Below are 19,266 nucleotides of genomic sequence, written 5' to 3'. Positions count from 1 at the left end.
TCCGACAGTGCGGCACTCCCTCAGTACTACCCCTCCGACAGTGCGGCTCTCCCTCAGTACTGCCCCTCCGACAGTGCGGCACTCCCTCAGTACCGCCCCTCCGACAGTGCGGCACTCCCTCCGTACTGCCCCTCCGACAGTGCGGCACTCCCTCAGTACTGCCCCTCCGACAGTGCGGCACTCCCTCAGTACTGCCCCTCCGACAGTGCGGCACTCCCTCAGTACCGCCCCTCCGACAGTGCGGCACTCCCTCAGTACTGCCCCTCCGACAGTGCGGCACTCCCTCCGTACTGCCCCTCCGACAGTGCGGCGCTCCCTCAGTTTCTTTTCTGTTTCTCTCACCCTGTTCCCTCCATCTCTCCATTTACCACTCGATGTTTCCAGGCACCCGTCTGATTCCCCACTCACCGTGGGGCGTATTCATCTCACCCAGCAGATCAGCAGCGAGCAGGATAGCCAGTCAGGGCAACATCTCGCCAGGTACACACGGTGCCCGCTCCCGCCTCCCTGCCCACCTCGCCTCAAGGCAATGGCCTCGTCCAGACCCTCGCTCCTCCCTCACTGCCACCCCACTCCTTCCCTCCCTCCCCGTCCGACCTCCGCCTCGCCTCCGCCCTCCCTTCCCCAGTGTGTGTGGGATTGTACCCCAGTGAGAGTCAGTGTGTGTGGGACTGTACCCCAGTGAGAGTCAGTGTGTGTGGGACCCGTACCCCAGTGAGAGTCAGTGTGTGTGGGACTGTACCCCAGTGAGAGTCAGTGTGTGTGGGACTGTACCCCAGTGAGAGTAAGTGTGTGTGGGACTGTACCCCAGTGAGTGTCAGTGTGTGTGGGACTGTACCCCAGTGAGTGTCAGTGTGTGTGGGACTGTACCCCAGTGAGAGTCAGTGTGTGTGGGACTGTACCCCAGTGAGAATCAGTGTGTGTGGGACTGTACCCCAGTGAGAGTCAGTGTGTGTGGGACTGTACCCCAGTGAGAGTCAGTGTGTGTGGGACTGTACCCCAGTGAGAGTCAGTGTGTGTGGGACTGTACCCCAGTGAGAGTCAGTGTGTGTGGGACTGTACCCCAGTGAGAGTCAGTGTGTGTGAGACTGTACCCCAGTGAGAGTCAGTGTGTGTGGGACTGTACCCCAGTGAGAGTCAGTGTGTGTGGGACTGTACCCCAGTGAGAATCAGTGTGTGTGGGACTGTACCCCAGTGAGAATCAGTGTGTGTGGGACCCGTACCCCAGTGAGAGTCAGTGTGTGTGAGACTGTATCCCAGTGAGAGTCAGTGTGTGTGGGACCCGTACCCCAGTGAGAGTCAGTGTGTGTGAGACTGTACCCCAGTGAGAGTCAGTGTGTGTGGGACCCGTACCCCAGTGAGAGTCAGTGTGTGTGGGATTGTACCCCAGTGAGAGTCAGTGTGTGTGGGACCCGTACCCCAGTGAGAGTCAGTGTGTGTGGGACTGTACCCCAGTGAGGGTCAGTGTGTGTGGGACTGTATCCCAGTGAGAGTCAGTGTGTGTGGGACTGTACCCCAGTGAGAGTCAGTGTGTGTGGGACTGTATCCCAGTGAGAGTCAGTGTGTGTGGGACCCGTACCCCAGTGAGAGTCTGTGTGTGTGGGTCCCGTACCCCAGTGAGAGTCAGTGTGTGTGGGACTGTACCCCAGTGAGGGTCAGTGTGTGTGGGACCCGTACCCCAGTGAGAGTCAGTGTGTGTGGGATTGTACCCCAGTGAGGGTCAGTGTGTGTGGGATTGTACCCCAGTGAGAGTCAGTGTGTGTGGGACTGTACCCCAGTGAGAGTCAGTGTGTGTGGGATTGTACCCCAGTGAGGGTCAGTGTGTGTGGGATTGTACCCCAGTGAGGGTCAGTGTGTGTGGGACCCGTACCCCAGTGAGAGTCAATGTGTGTGGGACCCGTACCCCAGTGAGGGTCAGTGTGTGTGGGACCCGTACCCCAGTGAGAGTCAATGTGTGTGGGACTGTACCCCAGTGAGAGTCAGTGTGTGTGGGATTGTACCCCAGTGAGAGTCAGTGTGTGTGGGACTGTACCCCAGTGAGAGTCAATGTATGGGGGACTGTACCCCAGTGAGAGTCAGTGAGTGTGGGACTGTACCCCAGTGAGAGTCAGTGAGTGTGGGACTGTACCCCAGTGAGAGTCAGTGTGTGTGGGACTGTACCCCAGTGAGAATCAGTGTGTGTGGGACTGTACCCCAGTGAGGGTCAGTGTGTGTGGGACCCGTACCCCAGTGAGGGTCAGTGTGTGTGGGACCCGTACCCCAGTGAGAATCAATGTGTGTGGGACCTGTACCCCAGTGAGAGTCAGTGAGTGTGGGACTGTACCCCAGTGAGAGTCAGTGTGTGTGGGACCCGTACCCCAGTGAGAGTCAGTGTGTGTGGGACCCGTACCCCAGTGAGAGTCACTGTGTATGGGACTGTACCCCAGTGAGAGTCAGTGTGTGTGGGACTGTACCCCAGTGAGAATCAGTGTGTGTGGGACTGTACCCCAGTGAGAGTCAGTGTGTGTGGGACTGTACCCCAGTGAGAGCCAGTGTGTGTGGGACTGTACCCCAGTGAGAGCCAGTGTGTGTGGGACTGTACCCCAGTGAGAGCCAGTGTGTGTGGGACTGTACCCCAGTGAGAGTCAGTGTGTGTGGGACTGTACCCCAGTGAGAGTCAGTGTGTGTGGGACTGTACCCCAGTGAGGGTCAGGGTGTGTGGGACCCGTACCCCAGTGAGAGTCAGTGTGTGTGTGACTGTACCCCAGTGAGGGTCAGTGTGTGTGGGACCCGTACCCCAGTGAGAGTCAGTGTGTGTGGGACCCGTACCCCAGTGAGAGTCAGTGTGTGTGGGACCCGTACCCCAGTGAGAGTCAGTGTGTGTGGGACCCATACCCCAGTGAGAGTCAGTGTGTGTGGGACTGTACCCCAGTGAGAGTCGGTGTGTGTGGGACTGTACCCCAGTGAGAGTCAGTGTGTGTGGGACCCGTACCCCAGTGAGGGTCAATGTGTGTGGGACCCGTACCCCAGTGAGAGTCAGTGTGTGTGGGACTGTACCCCAGTGACAGTCAATGTGTGTGGGACTGTACCTCAGTGAGAGTCAGTGTGTGTGGGACTGTACCCCAGTGAGAGTCCGTGTGTGTGGGACCCGTACCCCAGTGAGAGTCAGTGTGTGTGGGACTGTACCCCAGTGAGAGTCAGTGTGTGTGGGACCCGTACCCCAGTGAGAGTCAGTGTGTGTGGGACTGTACCCCAGTGAGAGTCAGTGTGTGTGGGACTGTACCCCAGTGAGAGTCAGTGTGTGTGGGACTGTACCCCAGTGAGAGTCCGTGTGTGTGGGACCCGTACCCCAGTGAGAGTCAGTGTGTGTGGGACCCGTACCCCAGTGAGAGTCCGTGTGTGTGGGACCCGTACCCCAGTGAGAGTCAGTGTGTGTGGGACTGTACCCCAGTAAGAGTCGGTGCTTTAGGAGCGGAGCAAGTCTGAAGTGTCTCCTTTTAATGTCTGCTTGCTGCAGTTGTCTTGCTCTGTGCTGATGCCTGGGGCTTGGGTATACGGGGCATAATTTCAAAGTTTGCAGATAATATGAAACTGTAGAATTGCAGGATAAATTGAGGAACTATTAAAATGCATGTGGGGTCCTTAGCTTTATAAACAAAGGCATGGAGTGTTGAAGTAAGGACGTTCTGCTGAACATTTCGAAGTCCCTGGTTCACCCCTCGATGGAGCACCCTTCAGGGAAGATGTGAAGGACTTGGAGAGGGTGCAGCGGGGATTACAAGAATGGTCCCAATTATGTGGAGAGACTGGAGAAGCCAGGGTTGTTCTCCTTGGAACAGCGAAGGTTAAGGGGAGGTGATCGAGGTGTTCAAAACCACGAGGGGTTGTGACAGAGTAAAACAGAGAAGGTGTTCCCCGGGGCACGAGGGTGGGTAACCAGGGGACACCGATTGGCGATAATCGGCGATAGACCCAGAGAAGAAGATGAGGAGAATGTGTTTACGCAGCGAGTTGTTGTGATCGGGAACGCGCTGCCTGAAAGGGCGGTGGGAGCAGTTTCGATAGTAAACTTCAGACGGGGGATTGGGTAAATATTTGTGGGGGAAAGATGTGCCGGCTGTGAGAAAAGGGTGGGGGGAATGGGACTGCTTGCCCTGATTCACATGGCCGGCACTCGATGGGCCCAATGGCCTCCTCCTGTGCTCTCCCAGCTGCGGTTCTGTCACTAAACACTGATCACATTCTCACTGACTTGTGCTCGCATTGTTTTGGGATTGAGCCACAGATGGAAATTTAAAACTGGTTTTGTTACTGGTTATTCGAATACAGTTTGGAGACCGATCCTTGGGGCTGATGGAGGGCTGGGCGGAGGACAGAATTGCCCCCGGCCCGGGTATCAGCAGTCGATGCAAAGCAGGGCAAGCAATGTGTGAGGCAATGCAAAGGGCACCGTCTGTCCTCGCTGGCACATGTCCTGCGAGCTGCACCCTCCTCGAGTGCATTTAATGCCTCATCTGAGAAAAGCCCCTCCGACAGTGCGGCACTCCCTCAGTACTGCCCCTCCGACAGTGCGGCACTCCCTCAGTACTGCCCCTCCGACAGTGCGGCACTCCCTCAGTACCGTCCCTCCGACAGTGCGGCACTCCCTCAGTACTGCCCCTCCGACAGTGCGGCACTCCCTCCGTACTGCCCCTCCGACAGTGCGGCACTCCGACAGTGCGGCACTCCCTCAGTACCGTCCCTCCGACAGTGCGGCACTCCCTCAGTACCGTCCCTCCGACAGTGCGACACTCCCTCAGTACTGCCCCTCCGACAGTGCGGCGCTCCCTCAGTACTGCCCCTCCGACAGTGCGGCTCTCCCTCAGTACTGCCCCTCCGACAGTGCGGCACTCCCTCAGTACTACCCCTCCGACAGTGCGGCACTCCCTCAGTACTACCCCTCCGACAGTGCGGCTCTCCCTCAGTACTGCCCCTCCGACAGTGCGGCACTCCCTCAGTACCGCCCCTCCGACAGTGCGGCACTCCCTCCGTACTGCCCCTCCGACAGTGCGGCACTCCCTCAGTACTGCCCCTCCAACAGTGCGGCACTCCCTCCGTACTGCCCCTCCGACAGTGCGGCACTCCCTCAGTACTGCCCCTCCGACAGTGCGGCACTCCCTCAGTACTGCCCCTCCGACAGTGCGGCACTCCCTCAGTACTGCCCCTCCGACAGTGCGGGGCTCCCTCAGTACTGCCCCTCCGACAGTGCGGCATTCCCTCAGTACTGCCCCTCCGACATTGCGGCGCTCCCTCAGTACTGCCCCTCCGACAGTGCGGCACTCCCTCAGTACTACCCCTCCGACAGTGCGGCACTCCCTCAGTACTGCCCCTCCGACATTGCGGCGCTCCCTCAGTACTGCCCCTCCGACAGTGCGGCACTCCCTCAGTACTACCCTGGGAGAGTCAGCCTGGATTATGTGATGCAGAGTTAAGTGCAGGACTTGAATCCATGTCCTCCTGACTCTGAGGGGAGAGTTATTCCCACTGAGCCAGTCAGTTACCACTCAGCATTATTTCTGTGTGTCACATTCTGATGTCTCGGTTTCTTTTCTGTTTCTCTCACCCTGTTCCCTCCATCTCTCCATTTACCACTCGATGTTTCCAGGCACCCGTCTGATTCCCCACTCACCGTGGGGCGTATTCATCTCACCCAGCAGATCAGCAGCGAGCAGGATAGCCAGTCAGGGCAACATCTCGCCAGGTACACACGGTGCCCGCTCCCGCCTCCCTGCCCACCTCGCCTCAAGGCAATGGCCTCGTCCAGACCCTCGCTCCTCCCTCACTGCCACCCCACTCCTTCCCTCCCTCCCCGTCCGACCTCCGCCTTGCCTCCGCCCTCCCTTCCCCAGTGTGTGTGGGACTGTACCCCAGTGAGAGTCAGTGTGTGTGGGACCGTACCCCAGTGAGAGTCAGTGTGTGTGGGACTGTACCCCAGTGAGAATCAGTGTGTGTGGGACTGTACCCCAGTGAGAGTCAGTGTGTGTGGGACCCGTACCCCAGTGAGAGTCAGTGTGTGTGGGACCCGTACCCCAGTGAGGGTCAGTGTGTGTGGGACCCGTACCCCAGTGAGGGTCAGTGTGTGTGGGACCCGTACCCCAGTGAGTGTCAGTGTGTGTGGGACTGTACCCCGGTGAGGGTCAGTGTGTGTGGGACTGTACCCCAGTGAGAGTCAGTGTGTGTGGGACCCGTACCCCAGTGAGGGTCAGTGTGTGTGGGACTGTACCCCAGTGAGAGTCAGTGTGTGTGGGATTGTACCCCAGTGAGAGTCAGTGTGTGTGGGACTGTACCCCAGTGAGGGTCAGTGTGTGTGGGACTGTACCCGTGAGGGTCAGTGTGTGTGGGACTGTACCCCAGTGAGAGTCAGTGTGTGTGGGACTGTACCCCAGTGAGAGTCAGTGTGTGTGGGACCCGTACCCCAGTGAGAGTCAGTGTGTGTGGGACTGTACCCCAGTGAGAGTCAATGTGTGTGGGACCCGTACCCCAGTGAGGGTCAGTGTGTGTGGGACTGTACCCCAGTGAGAGCCAGTGTGTGTGGGACTGTACCCCAGTGAGAGTCAGTGTGTGTGGGACTGTACCCCAGTGAGGGTCAGGGTGTGTGGGACCCGTACCCCAGTGAGAGTCAGTGTGTGTGTGACTGTACCCCAGTGAGGGTCAGTGTGTGTGGGACCCGTACCCCAGTGAGAGTCAGTGTGTGTGGGACCCGTACCCCAGTGAGAGTCAGTGTGTGTGGGACCCATACCCCAGTGAGAGTCAGTGTGTGTGGGACTGTACCCCAGTGAGAGTCGGTGTGTGTGGGACTGTACCCCAGTGAGAGTCAGTGTGTGTGGGACCCGTACCCCAGTGAGGGTCAATGTGTGTGGGACCCGTACCCCAGTGACAGTCAGTGTGTGTGGGACTGTACCCCAGTGACAGTCAATGTGTGTGGGACTGTACCTCAGTGAGAGTCAGTGTGTGTGGGACTGTACCCCAGTGAGAGTCAGTGTGTGTGGGACTGTACCCCAGTGAGAGTCCGTGTGTGTGGGACCCGTACCCCAGTGAGAGTCAGTGTGTGTGGGACCCGTACCCCAGTGAGAGTCCGTGTGTGTGGGACCCGTACCCCAGTGAGAGTCAGTGTGTGTGGGACTGTACCCCAGTAAGAGTCGGTGCTTTAGGAGCGGAGCAAGTCTGAAGTGTCTCCTTTTAATGTGTGCTTGCTGCAGTTGTCTTGCTCTGTGCTGATGCCTGGGGCTTGGGTATACGGGGCATAATTTCAAAGTTTGCAGATAATATGAAACTGTAGAATTGCAGGATAAATTGAGGAACTATTAAAATGCATGTGGGGTCCTTAGCTTTATAAACAAAGGCATGGAGTGTTGAAGTAAGGACGTTCTGCTGAACATTTCGAAGTCCCTGGTTCACCCCTCGATGGAGCACCCTTCAGGGAAGATGTGAAGGACTTGGAGAGGGTGCAGCGGGGATTACAAGAATGGTCCCAATTATGTGGAGAGACTGGAGAAGCCAGGGTTGTTCTCCTTGGAACAGCGAAGGTTAAGGGGAGGTGATCGAGGTGTTCAAAACCACGAGGGGTTGTGACAGAGTAAAACAGAGAAGGTGTTCCCCGGGGCACGAGGGTGGGTAACCAGGGGACACCGATTGGCGATAATCGGCGATAGACCCAGAGAAGAAGATGAGGAGAATGTGTTTACGCAGCGAGTTGTTGTGATCGGGAACGCGCTGCCTGAAAGGGCGGTGGGAGCAGTTTCGATAGTAAACTTCAGACGGGGAATTGGGTAAATATTTGTGGGGGAAAGATGTGCCGGCTGTGAGGAAAGGGTGGGGGGAATGGGACTGCTTGCCCTGATTCACATGGCCGGCACTCGATGGGCCCAATGGCCTCCTCCTGTGCTCTCCCAGCTGCGGTTCTGTCACTAAACACTGATCACATTCTCACTGACTTGTGCTCGCATTGTTTTGGGATTGAGCCACAGATGGAAATTTAAAACTGGTTTTGTTACTGGTTATTCGAATACAGTTTGGAGACCGATCCTTGGGGCTGATGGAGGGCTGGGCGGAGGACAGAATTGCCCCCGGCCCGGGTATCAGCAGTCGATGCAAAGCAGGGCAAGCAATGTGTGAGGCAATGCAAAGGGCACCGTCTGTCCTCGCTGGCACATGTCCTGCGAGCTGCACCCTCCTCGAGTGCATTTAATGCCTCATCTGAGAAAAGCCCCTCCGACAGTGCGGCACTCCCTCCGTACTGCCCCTCCGACAGTGCGGCACTCCCTCAGTACTGCCCCTCCGACAGTGCGGCACTCCTCAGTACTGCCCCTCCGACAGTGCGGCACTCCCTCAGTACCGTCCCTCCGACAGTGCGGCACTCCCTCAGTACTGCCCCTCCGACAGTGCGGCACTCCCTCAGTACTGCCCCTCCGACAGTGCGGCACTCCCTCAGTACTGCCCCTCCGACAGTGCGGCACTCCCTCAGTACTACCCTGGGAGAGTCAGCCTGGATTATGTGATGCAGAGTTAAGTGCAGGACTTGAATCCATGTCCTCCTGACTCTGAGGGGAGAGTTATTCCCACTGAGCCAGTCAGTTACCACTCAGCATTATTTCTGTGTGTCACATTCTGATGTCTCGGTTTCTTTTCTGTTTCTCTCACCCTGTTCCCTCCATCTCTCCATTTACCACTCGATGTTTCCAGGCACCCGTCTGATTCCCCACTCACCGTGGGGCGTATTCATCTCACCCAGCAGATCAGCAGCGAGCAGGATAGCCAGTCAGGGCAACATCTCGCCAGGTACACACGGTGCCCGCTCCCGCCTCCCTGCCCACCTCGCCTCAAGGCAATGGCCTCGTCCAGACCCTCGCTCCTCCCTCACTGCCACCCCACTCCTTCCCTCCCTCCCCGTCCGACCTCCGCCTCGCCTCAAGGCAATGGCCTCCCCCCTCCCTGTCCGCCACCATGCCCACACCCCCCTTCGCTCTGCTCTCTTGCCCCCTCGGCCACCACTGCTCCGTCCCCCCAGCTCCGCTCCGCCCCCCCTCGCCCCCTCGCTCCGCCCCCTCACCCCCCCCCCCCTCCCCCCCCAAATGCTCATATTACGTTCTCTGACCTTTTATACTTTGCTGTCTAAATCACTTGGTCCCCATGATTCAAATCTTCAAACCAAGGGCCTGACTGACCCCCTCACGGCTCCAATGTGGAGTATCTGATTATCCAATCCTGCCCTCTCTCACTTTCCATCAACGGTCACTTGGCAGGGATCAGGAGCAGGAACCCTGGCTGATTTCCCCTCTCTCTAACCCAGGGGTCACTGGGCAGTGATCAGGAGCAGGAACCCTGGCTGATTTCCCCCTCTCTCTAACCCAGGGGTCACTGGGCAGTGATCAGGAGCAGGAACCCTGGCTGATTTCCCCTCTCTCTCTAACCCAGGGGTCACTGGGCAGGGATCAGGAGCAGGAACCCTGGCTGATTTCCCCTCTCTCTCTAACCCAGGGGTCACTGGACAGTGATCAGGAGCAGGAACCCTGGCTGATTTCCCCCGCTCTCTAACCCAGGGGTCACTGGGCAGTGATCAGGAGCAGGAACCCTGGCTGATTTCCCCTCTCTCTAACCCAGGGGTCACTGGGCAGTGATCAGGAGCAGGAACCCTGGCTGATTTCCCCTCTCTCTAACCCAGGGGTCACTGGGCAGTGATCAGGAGCAGGAACCCTGGCTGATTTCCCCCCTCTCTAACCCGGGGGTCACTGGGCAGTGATCAGGAGCAGGAACCCTGGCTGATTTCCCCTCTCTCTCTAACCCAGGGGTCAATGGACAGTGATCAGGAGCAGGAACCCTGGCTGATTTCCCCTCTCTCTAACCCGGGGGTCACTGGGCAGTGATAAGGAGCAGGAACCCTGGCTGATTTCCCCTCTCTCTAACCCAGGGGTCACTGGGCAGGGATCAGGAGCAGGAACCCTGGCTGATTTCGCCTCTCTCTAACCCAGGGGTCACTGGGCAGGGATCAGGATCAGGAACCCTGGCTGATTTCCCCTCTCTCTAACCCAGGGGTCACTGGGCAGTGATCAGGAGCAGGAACCCTGGCTGATTTCCCCTCTCTCTAACCCAGGGGTCACTGGGCAGTGATCAGGAGCAGGAACACTGGCTGATTTCCCCTCTCTCTCTAACCCAGGGGTCACTGGGCAGTGATCAGGAGCAGGAACCCTGGCTGATTTCCCCTCTCTCTAACCCAGGGGTCACTGGGCAGTGATCAGGAGCAGGAACCCTGGCTGATTTCCCCTCTCTCTAACCCAGGGGTCACTGGGCAGTGATCAGGAGCAGGAACCCTGGCTGATTTCCCCTCTCTCTAACCCAGGGGTCACTGGGCAGGGATCTGGAGCAGGAACCCTGGCTGATTTCCCCTCTCTCTAACCCAGGGGTCACTGGGCAGTGATCAGGAGCAGGAACCCTGGCTGATTTCCCCTCTCTCTAACCCAGGGGTCACTGGGCAGTGATCAGGAGCAGGAACCCTGGCTGATTTTCCCCCTCTCTAACCCAGGGGTCACTGGGCAGTGATCAGGAGCAGGAACCCTGGCTGATTTCCCCTCTCTCTAACCCAAGGGTCACTGGGCAGTGATCAGGAGCAGGAACCCTGGCTGATTTCCCTCTCTCTAACCCGGGGTCACTGGGCAGTGATCAGGAGCAGGAACCCTGACTGATTTTCCCTCTCTGTAACCCGGGGTCACTGGGCAGTGATCAGGAGCAGGAACCCTGGCTGATTTCCCCTCTCTCTCTAACCCAGGGGTCACTGGGCAGTGATCAGGAGCAGGAACCCTGGCTGATTTCCCCCTACTCTCTAACCCAGGGGTCACTGGGCAGTGATCAGGAGCAGGAACCCTGGCTGATTTCCCCCTCTCTCTAACCCAGGGGGTCACTGGGCAGTGATCAGGAGCAGGAACCCTTGCTGATTTCCCTCTCTATAACCCAGGGGTCACAGGGCAGTGATCAGGAGCAGGAACCCTGGCTGATTTCTCCCTCTCTAACCCAGGGGACACTGGGCAGTGATAGGATCAGGAACCCTGGCTGATTTTCCCTCTCTGTAACCCGGGGTCACTGGGCAGTGATCAGGAGCAGGAACCCTGGCTGATTTCCCTCTCCCTAACCCAGGGGTCACAGGGCAGTGATCAGGAGCAGGAACCCTGGCTGATTTCTCCCTCTCTTACCCAGGGGACACTGGGCAGTGATAGGATCAGGAACCCTGGCTGATTTCCCCCCTCTCTCGAACCCAGGGGTCACAGGGCAGTGATCAGGAGCAGGAACCCTGGCTGATTTTCCTCTCTCTAACCCAGGGGACACTGGGCAGTGATAGGATCAGGAACCCTGGCTGATTTCCCCCTCTCTCTAACCCAGGGGACACTGGGCAGTGATAGGATCAGGAACCCTGGCTGATTTCCCCCTCTCTCTAACCCAGGGGACACTGGGCAGTGATCAGGAGCAGGAACCCTGGCTGATTTTCCCCTCTCTAACCCAGGGGACACTGGGCAGTGATCAGGAGCAGGAACCCTGGCTGATTTCCTCTCTCTCTAACCCAGGGGTCACTGGGCAGTGATCAGGAGCAGGAACCCTGGCTGATTTCCCCTCTCTCTGACCCAGGGGTCACTTGGCAGGGATCAGGAGCAGGAACCCTGGCTGATTTCCCCTTTCTCTAACCCAGGGGACACTGGGCAGTGATCAGGAGCAGGAACCCTGGCTGATTTCCCCTCTGTCTAACCCAGGGGACACTGGGCAGTGATCAGGAGCAGGAACCCTGGCTGATTTCCCCCTCTCTCTAACCCAGGGGTCACCCGGGCAGTGATAGGATCAGGAACCCTGGCTGATTTCCCCCTCTCTCTAACCCAGGGGTCACCCGGGCAGTGATAGGATCAGGAACCCTGGCTGATTTCCCTCTCTCTAACCCAGGGGTCACAGGGCAGTGATCAGGAGCAGGAACCCTAGCTCATTGCCCCCTCTCTCTAACCCAGGGGTCACAGGGCAGTGATCAGGAGCAGGAACCCTGGCTGATTTCCCCCTCTCTCTAACCCAGGGGTCACTGGGCAGTGATCAGGAGCAGGAACCCTGGCTGATTTCCCCTATCTCTCTAACCCAGGGGTCACTGGGCAGTGATCAGGAGCAGGAACCCTGGCTGATTTCCCTCTCTCTCTAACCCAGGGGTCACTGGGCAGTGATCAGGAGCAGGAACCCTGGCTGATTTCCCCCCTCTCTCTAACCCAGGGGTCACTGGGCAGTGATCAGGAGCAGGAACCCTGGCTGATTTCCCCCTCTCTATAACCCAGGGGTCACTGGGTAGTGATCAGGAGCAGGAACCCTGGCTGATTTCCTCTCTCTCTAACCCAGGGGTCACTGGGCAGTGATCAGGAGCAGGAACCCTGGCTGATTTCCCCTCTCTCTAACCCAGGGGTCACTGGGCAGTGATCAGGAGCAGGAACCCTGGCTGATTTCCCCCTCTCTATAACCCAGGGGTCACTGGGCAGTGATCAGGAGCAGGAACCCTGGCTGATCTTTCATCTCTACCCCGGGACTGTGATCATTTCTAACCCTTACTGCACAGTAGCAGTGTTGCTGATTAGTTGACTCCCTCCACCTCACTGTATCCAGAGCCCTGGTGGGTTTAATGAAATGAGAGACTGCAGTGTCAGTGGGACTAGGAGCACGGCTTGTAACCTGTAATTACATCCAAGGCACTCTCAACCTCTGCTGCTCCCAGTTCCACGTCCCAATTCCCCCCCACACACCAACCCACTTCCCAATTGCCAGTGACGGACTGACCAATCCTGGGAGCCCGATCCAAAGCCCATGAGCTGGCGGGTGTTGGGGTGCAGCGATCGGTTAAACTTCCGCACTCTGCCTCTGTCCCCTCCCCGTGCTGACCCTCTGCTCATGTTCCACCTCGGATCGCTCTTGCCTCCTTCATTTCTGCTCGCTAACTGGAACCAAAGCTGGTACGGCAGGAAATGACTGGCGGGCTGTCACTGTTACGCCAGCAGCTGTTGCTCGCACTGCCGTGGGCAACGGTAAGCAGCTCACAGTGGGCAATGTTGGGGACAGTCGCGGGTAAGGGTCGGACCAGTCTGTGCACACAGGGTTTCAGCTGCCGCATTGTTTCAGGCAGATTCGAGCCACGCTGCAGGGGTGGTCTGGCTCACGGCTCTGACCCTCTCCCGCTCTGCCTTCTGTTCCAGGGTCCGGCAACATTCACCCATCGCAGAGCGGCCCAGTGATGGGCAACGACGATCCTCCCCGAGGCATCGCCGTGGAGAAGTTCGACATTGTCAAAAAATGGGGCATTAACACCTACAAGGTCAGTGGGAGGGCAACATTCTCCGCTGGTCCTGTACCCCTGTTAGTGACAATGTGTACCCCAATACTGTACCCCTGTTAGTGACAACATGTACCCCAATACTGTACCCATGTCAGTGACGTGTACCCCAATACTGTACCCCTGTTAGTGACAGACCTGTACCCCAATACTGTACCCATGTCAGTGACGTGTACCCCAATACTGTACCCCTGTTAGTGACAGACATGTACCCCAATACTGTACCCCTGTCAGTGACAACCTGTACCCCAATACTGCACCCCTGTCAGTGACAATCTGTACCCCAATAGTGTACCCCTGTCAGTGACGTGTACCCCAATACTGTACCCCTGTCAGTGACAACCTGTACCCCGATACTGTACCCCTGTTAGTGACGTGTACCCCATATACTGTGCCCCTGTCAGTGACGTGTACCCCAGTACTGTACCCCTGTCAGTGACAACCTGTACCCCAAGACTGTACCCCTGTCAGTGACGTGTACCCCATATACTGTACCCCTGTCAGTTACAGACCTGTACCCCAAGACTGTACCCCTGTCAGTGACAGACCTGTACCCCCAGTACTGTACCCCTGTTAGTGACAGACCTGTACCCCCAATACTGTACCCCTGTTAGTGACAGCCCTGTACCCCTATGCTGTACCCCTGTTAGTGACAGCCTGTACCCCCAATACTGTACCCCTGTCAGTGACAATCTGTACCCCCAATTCCGTACCCCTGGCAGTGACATGTACCCCAATACTGTACCCCTGTTAGTGACATACCTGTACCCAATACTGTTCCCCTGTCAGTGACATGTATCCCCAATACTGTACCCCTGTTAGTGATATGTCTGTACCCCAATACTGTACCCCTGTTAGTGACAATGTGTACCCCCGATACTGTACCCCGTCAGTGACAGACCTATACCCCCAATACTGTACCCCTGTCAGTGACAACCTGTACCCCGATACTGTACCCCTGTTAGTGGCGACCTGTACCCCAATACTGTACCCTGTTGGTGACAGATGTGTGCCCCAATACTGTACCCCTGTTAGTGACATACCTGTACCCCCAATGCTGTACCCCGTTAGTGACAGACCTGCACCCCCAATACTGTACCCCTGTTAGTGACCACCTGTACCCCTGTTAGTGACAGACCTGTACCCCCAATACTGTACCGCTGTGAGTGACATACATTTACCCCAAATACTGTACCCCTGTTAGTGACAACCTATACCCCAATACTGTACCCCTGTTAATGACGGCATATACCCCGATACTGTACCCCGGTTCGTGACAACCTGTACCCCAATACTGTATCCCTGTCAGTGACATACCTGTACCCCGATACTGTACCGATGTTAGTGACAGACCTGTACCCTCAATACAGTACCCGTCAGTGACAACCTGTACCCCAATACTGTACCCCTGTTAGTGACAAACCTGTACCCCCAATACTGTACCCCTGTTAGTGACATACCAATATCCCCAATACTGTACCCCTGTTAGTGACGACCTGCACCCCAATACTGACCCTGTTAGTGATGACCTGCCCCCCAATACTGTATCCCGGTTACTGACAACCTGTACACCAATACTGTACCCCTGTTCGTGACAACATGTACCCCAATACTGTATCCGTTAGTGACAGACATGTACCCCAATGCTGTACCCCTGTTAGTGACAACCTGTACCCCCAATCCTGTACCCCTGTTAGTGACATGTACCCCCAATACTGTACCCATGTTAGTGACATACCTGTACCCCACTACTGTACCCCTGTTAGTGGCAATCTGTACCCCCAATACTGTACCCCTATTAGTGACAATCTGTACCCCCAATACTGTACCCCTGTCAGTGACATATCTGTACCCCAATACTGTACCCGTTAGTGACAGACCTGTACCCCCAATACTGTACCCCTGTCAGTGACAGCCTGTATCCCAATACTGTACCCCTGTTAGTGACATACCTGTACCCCCAATGCTGTACCCCTGTTAGTGACAGACCTGCACCCCCAATACTGTACCCCTGTTAGTGGCAACCTGTACCCCACTACTGTACCCCTGTTAGTGGCAATCTGTACCCCCAATACTGTACCCCTATTAGTGACAATTTGTACCCCCAATACTGTACCCCTGTCAGTGACATATCTGTACCCCAATACTGTACCCGTTAGTGACAGACCTGTACCCCCAATACCGTACCCCTGTCAGTGACAGCCTGTATCCCAATACTGTGCCCCTGTTAGTGACATACCTGTACCCCCAATGCTGTACCCCTGTTAGTGACAGACCTGCACCCCCAATACTGTACTCCTGTTAGTGGCAACCTGTACCCCTGTTAGTGACAGACCTGTACCCCCAATACTGTACCGCTGTGAGTGACATACATTTACCCCAAATACTGTACCCCTGTTAGTGACAACCTATACCCCAATACTGTACCCCTGTTAATGACGGCATATACCCCGATACTGTACCCCGGTTCGTGACAACCTGTACCCCAATACTGTATCCCCGTCAGTGACATACCTGTACCCCGATACTGTACCGATGTTAGTGACAGACCTGTACCCTCAATACTGTACCCGTCAGTGACAACCTGTACCCCAATACTGTACCCCTGTTAGTGACAAACCTGTACCCCCAATACTGTACCCCTGTTAGTGACATACCAATATCCCCAATACTGTACCCCTGTTAGTGACGACCTGCACCCCAATACTGTACCCTGTTAGTGACGACCTGTCCCCCAATACTGTACCCCGGTTAGTGACAACCTGTACCCCAATACTGTATCCCAATACTGTACCCCTGTTAGTGACAGACCTGTACCCCAATACTGTACCCCTGTTAGTGACATACCTGTACGCCAATACTGTACCCCTGTTAGTGTTAATCTGTACCCCCAATACTGTACCCCTGTTAGTGACATGTACCCCCAATACTGTACCCCTGTTAGTGACATGTCTGTACCCCAATACTGTACCCGTTAGTGACATACCTGTACCCCCAATACTGTACCCCTGTCAGTGACAGCCTGTACCCCAATACTGTACCCCTGTTAGTGACGGACCTGTACCCCCAATGCTGTAGCCCTGTTAGTGACAGACCTGCACCCCCAATACTGTACCCCTGTTAGTGACAACATGTACCCCTGTTAGTGACATACATGTACCCCCAATATTGTACCCCTGTTAGTGACAACCTGTACCCCAATACTGTACCCATTAGTGCCATATATGTACCCCCAATACCGTACCCTGTCAGTGACAGACATGTACCCCAATACTGTACCCTTGTTAGTGACAACCTGTACCCCAATACTGTACCCATGTTAGTGACATACCTGTACCCCAATACTGTACCCCTGTTAGTGACAACCTGTATCCCAATACTGTACCCCTGTTCGTGATAACATGTACCCCAATAGTGTACCTGTTAGTGACGGACCTGTACCCCCAATACTGTACCCCCGTCAGTGACCCCCTGTACCCCAATACTGTACCCCTGTCGGTGACAGACCTGTACCCCCAATACTGTACCCGTCAGTGACAACCTGTACCCCAATACTGTACCCCTGCTAGTGACAACCTGTACCCCCAATACTGTATCCGTTAGTGACAACCTGTACCCCAATACTGTACCCCTGTCAGTGAAAACCTGTACCCCCAATACTGTACCCCTGTCAGTGACACCCTGTACCCCAATACTGTACCCCTGTCTGTGACAGACCTGTGCCCCCGATACTGCACCCTGTCAGTGACAGACCTGTACCCTCAATACTGTACCCCTGTTAGTGACAACCTGTACCCCAATACTGTACCCATTTCAGTGACAGACCTGTACCCCCAATACTGTACCCGTCAGTGACAACATTTGTCCCCAATACTGTACCCGTCAGTGACAGACCTGTACCCCCAATACTGTACCCCTGTTAGTGACAACCTGTACCCCAATGCTGTACCCCTGTTAGTGACAACCTGCACCCCGATACTGTACCCCTGTCAGTGACATACATGTACCCCGATACTGTACCCTGTCAGTGACAACTTGTACCCCAATACTGTACCCCTGCTAGTGACAGACCTGTACCCCAATACTGTACCCCTGTTAGTGACAACCTGTACCCCCAATACTGTACCCCGTGTTAGTGACACCCTGTACCCCCAATACTGTACCCCTGTCAATGACAGACCTGTACCCACTAGTACTGTACCCCAGTGTTATATAGTGACAGACCCGTACCAACCAGTACTGTACCCCAGTGTTATACAGTGACAGACCTGTACCCACCAGTACTGTACCCCAGTGTTATACAGTGACAGACCTGTACCCACCAGTACTGTACCCCAGTGTTATACAGTGACAGACCTGTACCCACCAGTACTGTACCCCAGTGTTATACAGTGACAGACCTGTACCCACCAGTACTGTACCCCAGTGTTATACAGTGACAGACCTGTACCCACCAGTACTGTACCCCAGTGTTATACAGTGACAGACCTGTACCCACCAGTACTGTACCCCAGTGTTATACAGTGACAGACCTGTGTCCACCAGTACTGTACCCCAGTGTTATACAGTGACAGACCTGTACCCACCAGTACTGTACCCCAGTGTGGAGGTGTTGGGGAGTGTCGGGGGGTGGGGGGTGGAGGTGCGGGTGTGGGAGGAGGGGGTGTGGGGTACATGTGCTGCAGTCGCTGTGTGTACCCGAGGTACTGAGTATCTCTGTGTTGAGACACTCTCCGGTTGTGTCCCCAGTGCACGAAGCAGATGATCTCGGAGAGGTTCGGTCGGGGGTCTCGGACGGTGGACCTGGAGCTGGAAGCACAGATTGAGCTGCTCCGGGACACCAAGAGGAAATACGAGAACGTGCTGCGCCTTGCCCGAGCGCTCACCAACCATTTCTACAACATGGTGCAGACCCAGCGGGCCCTGGGGGAGGCCTTCTCCGACCTCAGCCAGAAATCGCCCGAACTGCAGGTACGAGGGTTGGGGGGTGAGGGGCGTGGCGGGGGGGGGGGGCGTATCCCGGGGAGAGGGGCGTACCCCGGGGATTGGGGAGGGAGGTTGCGTACCCCGGGGAGGGGGGAGAGGGGATGCGTACCCCGGGGAGGGGGAGGGGGTGCGTACCCCGGGGAGGGGGGAGAGGGGATGCGTACCCCGGGGAGGGGGAGGGGGTGCGTACCCCGGGGAGGGGGCGTACCCCGGGGAGGGGGGAGGGGGGTGCGTACCCCAGGGAGGGGGGTGTACCCCGGGGAGAGGGAGGGTGTACCCCGGGGAGAGGGAGGGTGTACCCCGGGGAGGGGGGGCGTACCCCGGGGAGGGGCGTACCCCGGGGAGGGGGGCATACCCTGGGGAGGGGGGAGGGGCGTACCCGGGGAGGGGGGCATACCCTGGGGAGGGGCGTACCCCGGGGAGGGGGGCATACCCTGGGGAGGGGGGAGGGGCGTACCCCGGGGAGGGGGGCATACCCTGGGGAGGGGGGAGGGGCGTACCCCGGGGAGGGGGGCATACCCTGGGGAGGGGGAGGGGCGTACCCCGGGGAGGGGGGCATACCCTGGGGAGGGGGGAGGGGCGTACCCTGGGGAGGGGGGCATACCCTAGGGAGGGGGGAGGGGCGTACCCTGGGGAGGGGGGAGGGGTGTACCCCGGGGTGGGGCGGGGGTGTACCCCGGGGAGGGGGGCATACCCTGGGGGAGGGGGGAGGGGCGTACCCCGGGGAGGGGGGCATACCCTGGGGAGGGGGAGGGTTGTACCCCGGGGAGGGGCGGGGGTGTGCCCTGGGGAGGGGGGGGTGTACCCTGTGCTGACCCTGTCTCTCCCCCCACAGGAGGAGTTTGGGTACAATGCGGAGACCCAGAAGCTGCTGTGCAAGAACGGGGAGACGCTGCTTGGAGCCGTTAATTTCTTTGTCTGCAGCA

At 57.1% G+C, this 19,266-nt stretch overlaps 1 protein-coding gene across 1 annotated transcript in view; it reads left to right on the top strand.

Moving 5' to 3' along the window:
• LOC139242561 (arfaptin-2-like) overlaps positions 1-19,263 on the top strand; it is a gene marked incomplete at its 3' end in the record, with an annotated part of 35,329 nt that extends 16,066 nt beyond the window's left edge. Inside the window, exons 4-6 of the mRNA XM_070870421.1 lie at positions 13,218-13,336; positions 18,104-18,325; positions 19,176-19,263. Of these exons, the coding sequence (XP_070726522.1) occupies positions 13,218-13,336; positions 18,104-18,325; positions 19,176-19,263 (429 nt within the window). The remainder of the gene's footprint in view (positions 1-13,217; positions 13,337-18,103; positions 18,326-19,175) is intronic.
• Between the last annotated feature and the right edge of the window lie 3 nt (positions 19,264-19,266).

Source organism: Pristiophorus japonicus, unplaced genomic scaffold (genome assembly GCF_044704955.1).
Source record: "Pristiophorus japonicus isolate sPriJap1 unplaced genomic scaffold, sPriJap1.hap1 HAP1_SCAFFOLD_1375, whole genome shotgun sequence".
In the NCBI taxonomy this organism is placed as follows: Eukaryota; Metazoa; Chordata; class Chondrichthyes; family Pristiophoridae; genus Pristiophorus; species Pristiophorus japonicus.
This window is presented reverse-complemented; position numbering and strand designations above follow the sequence as displayed.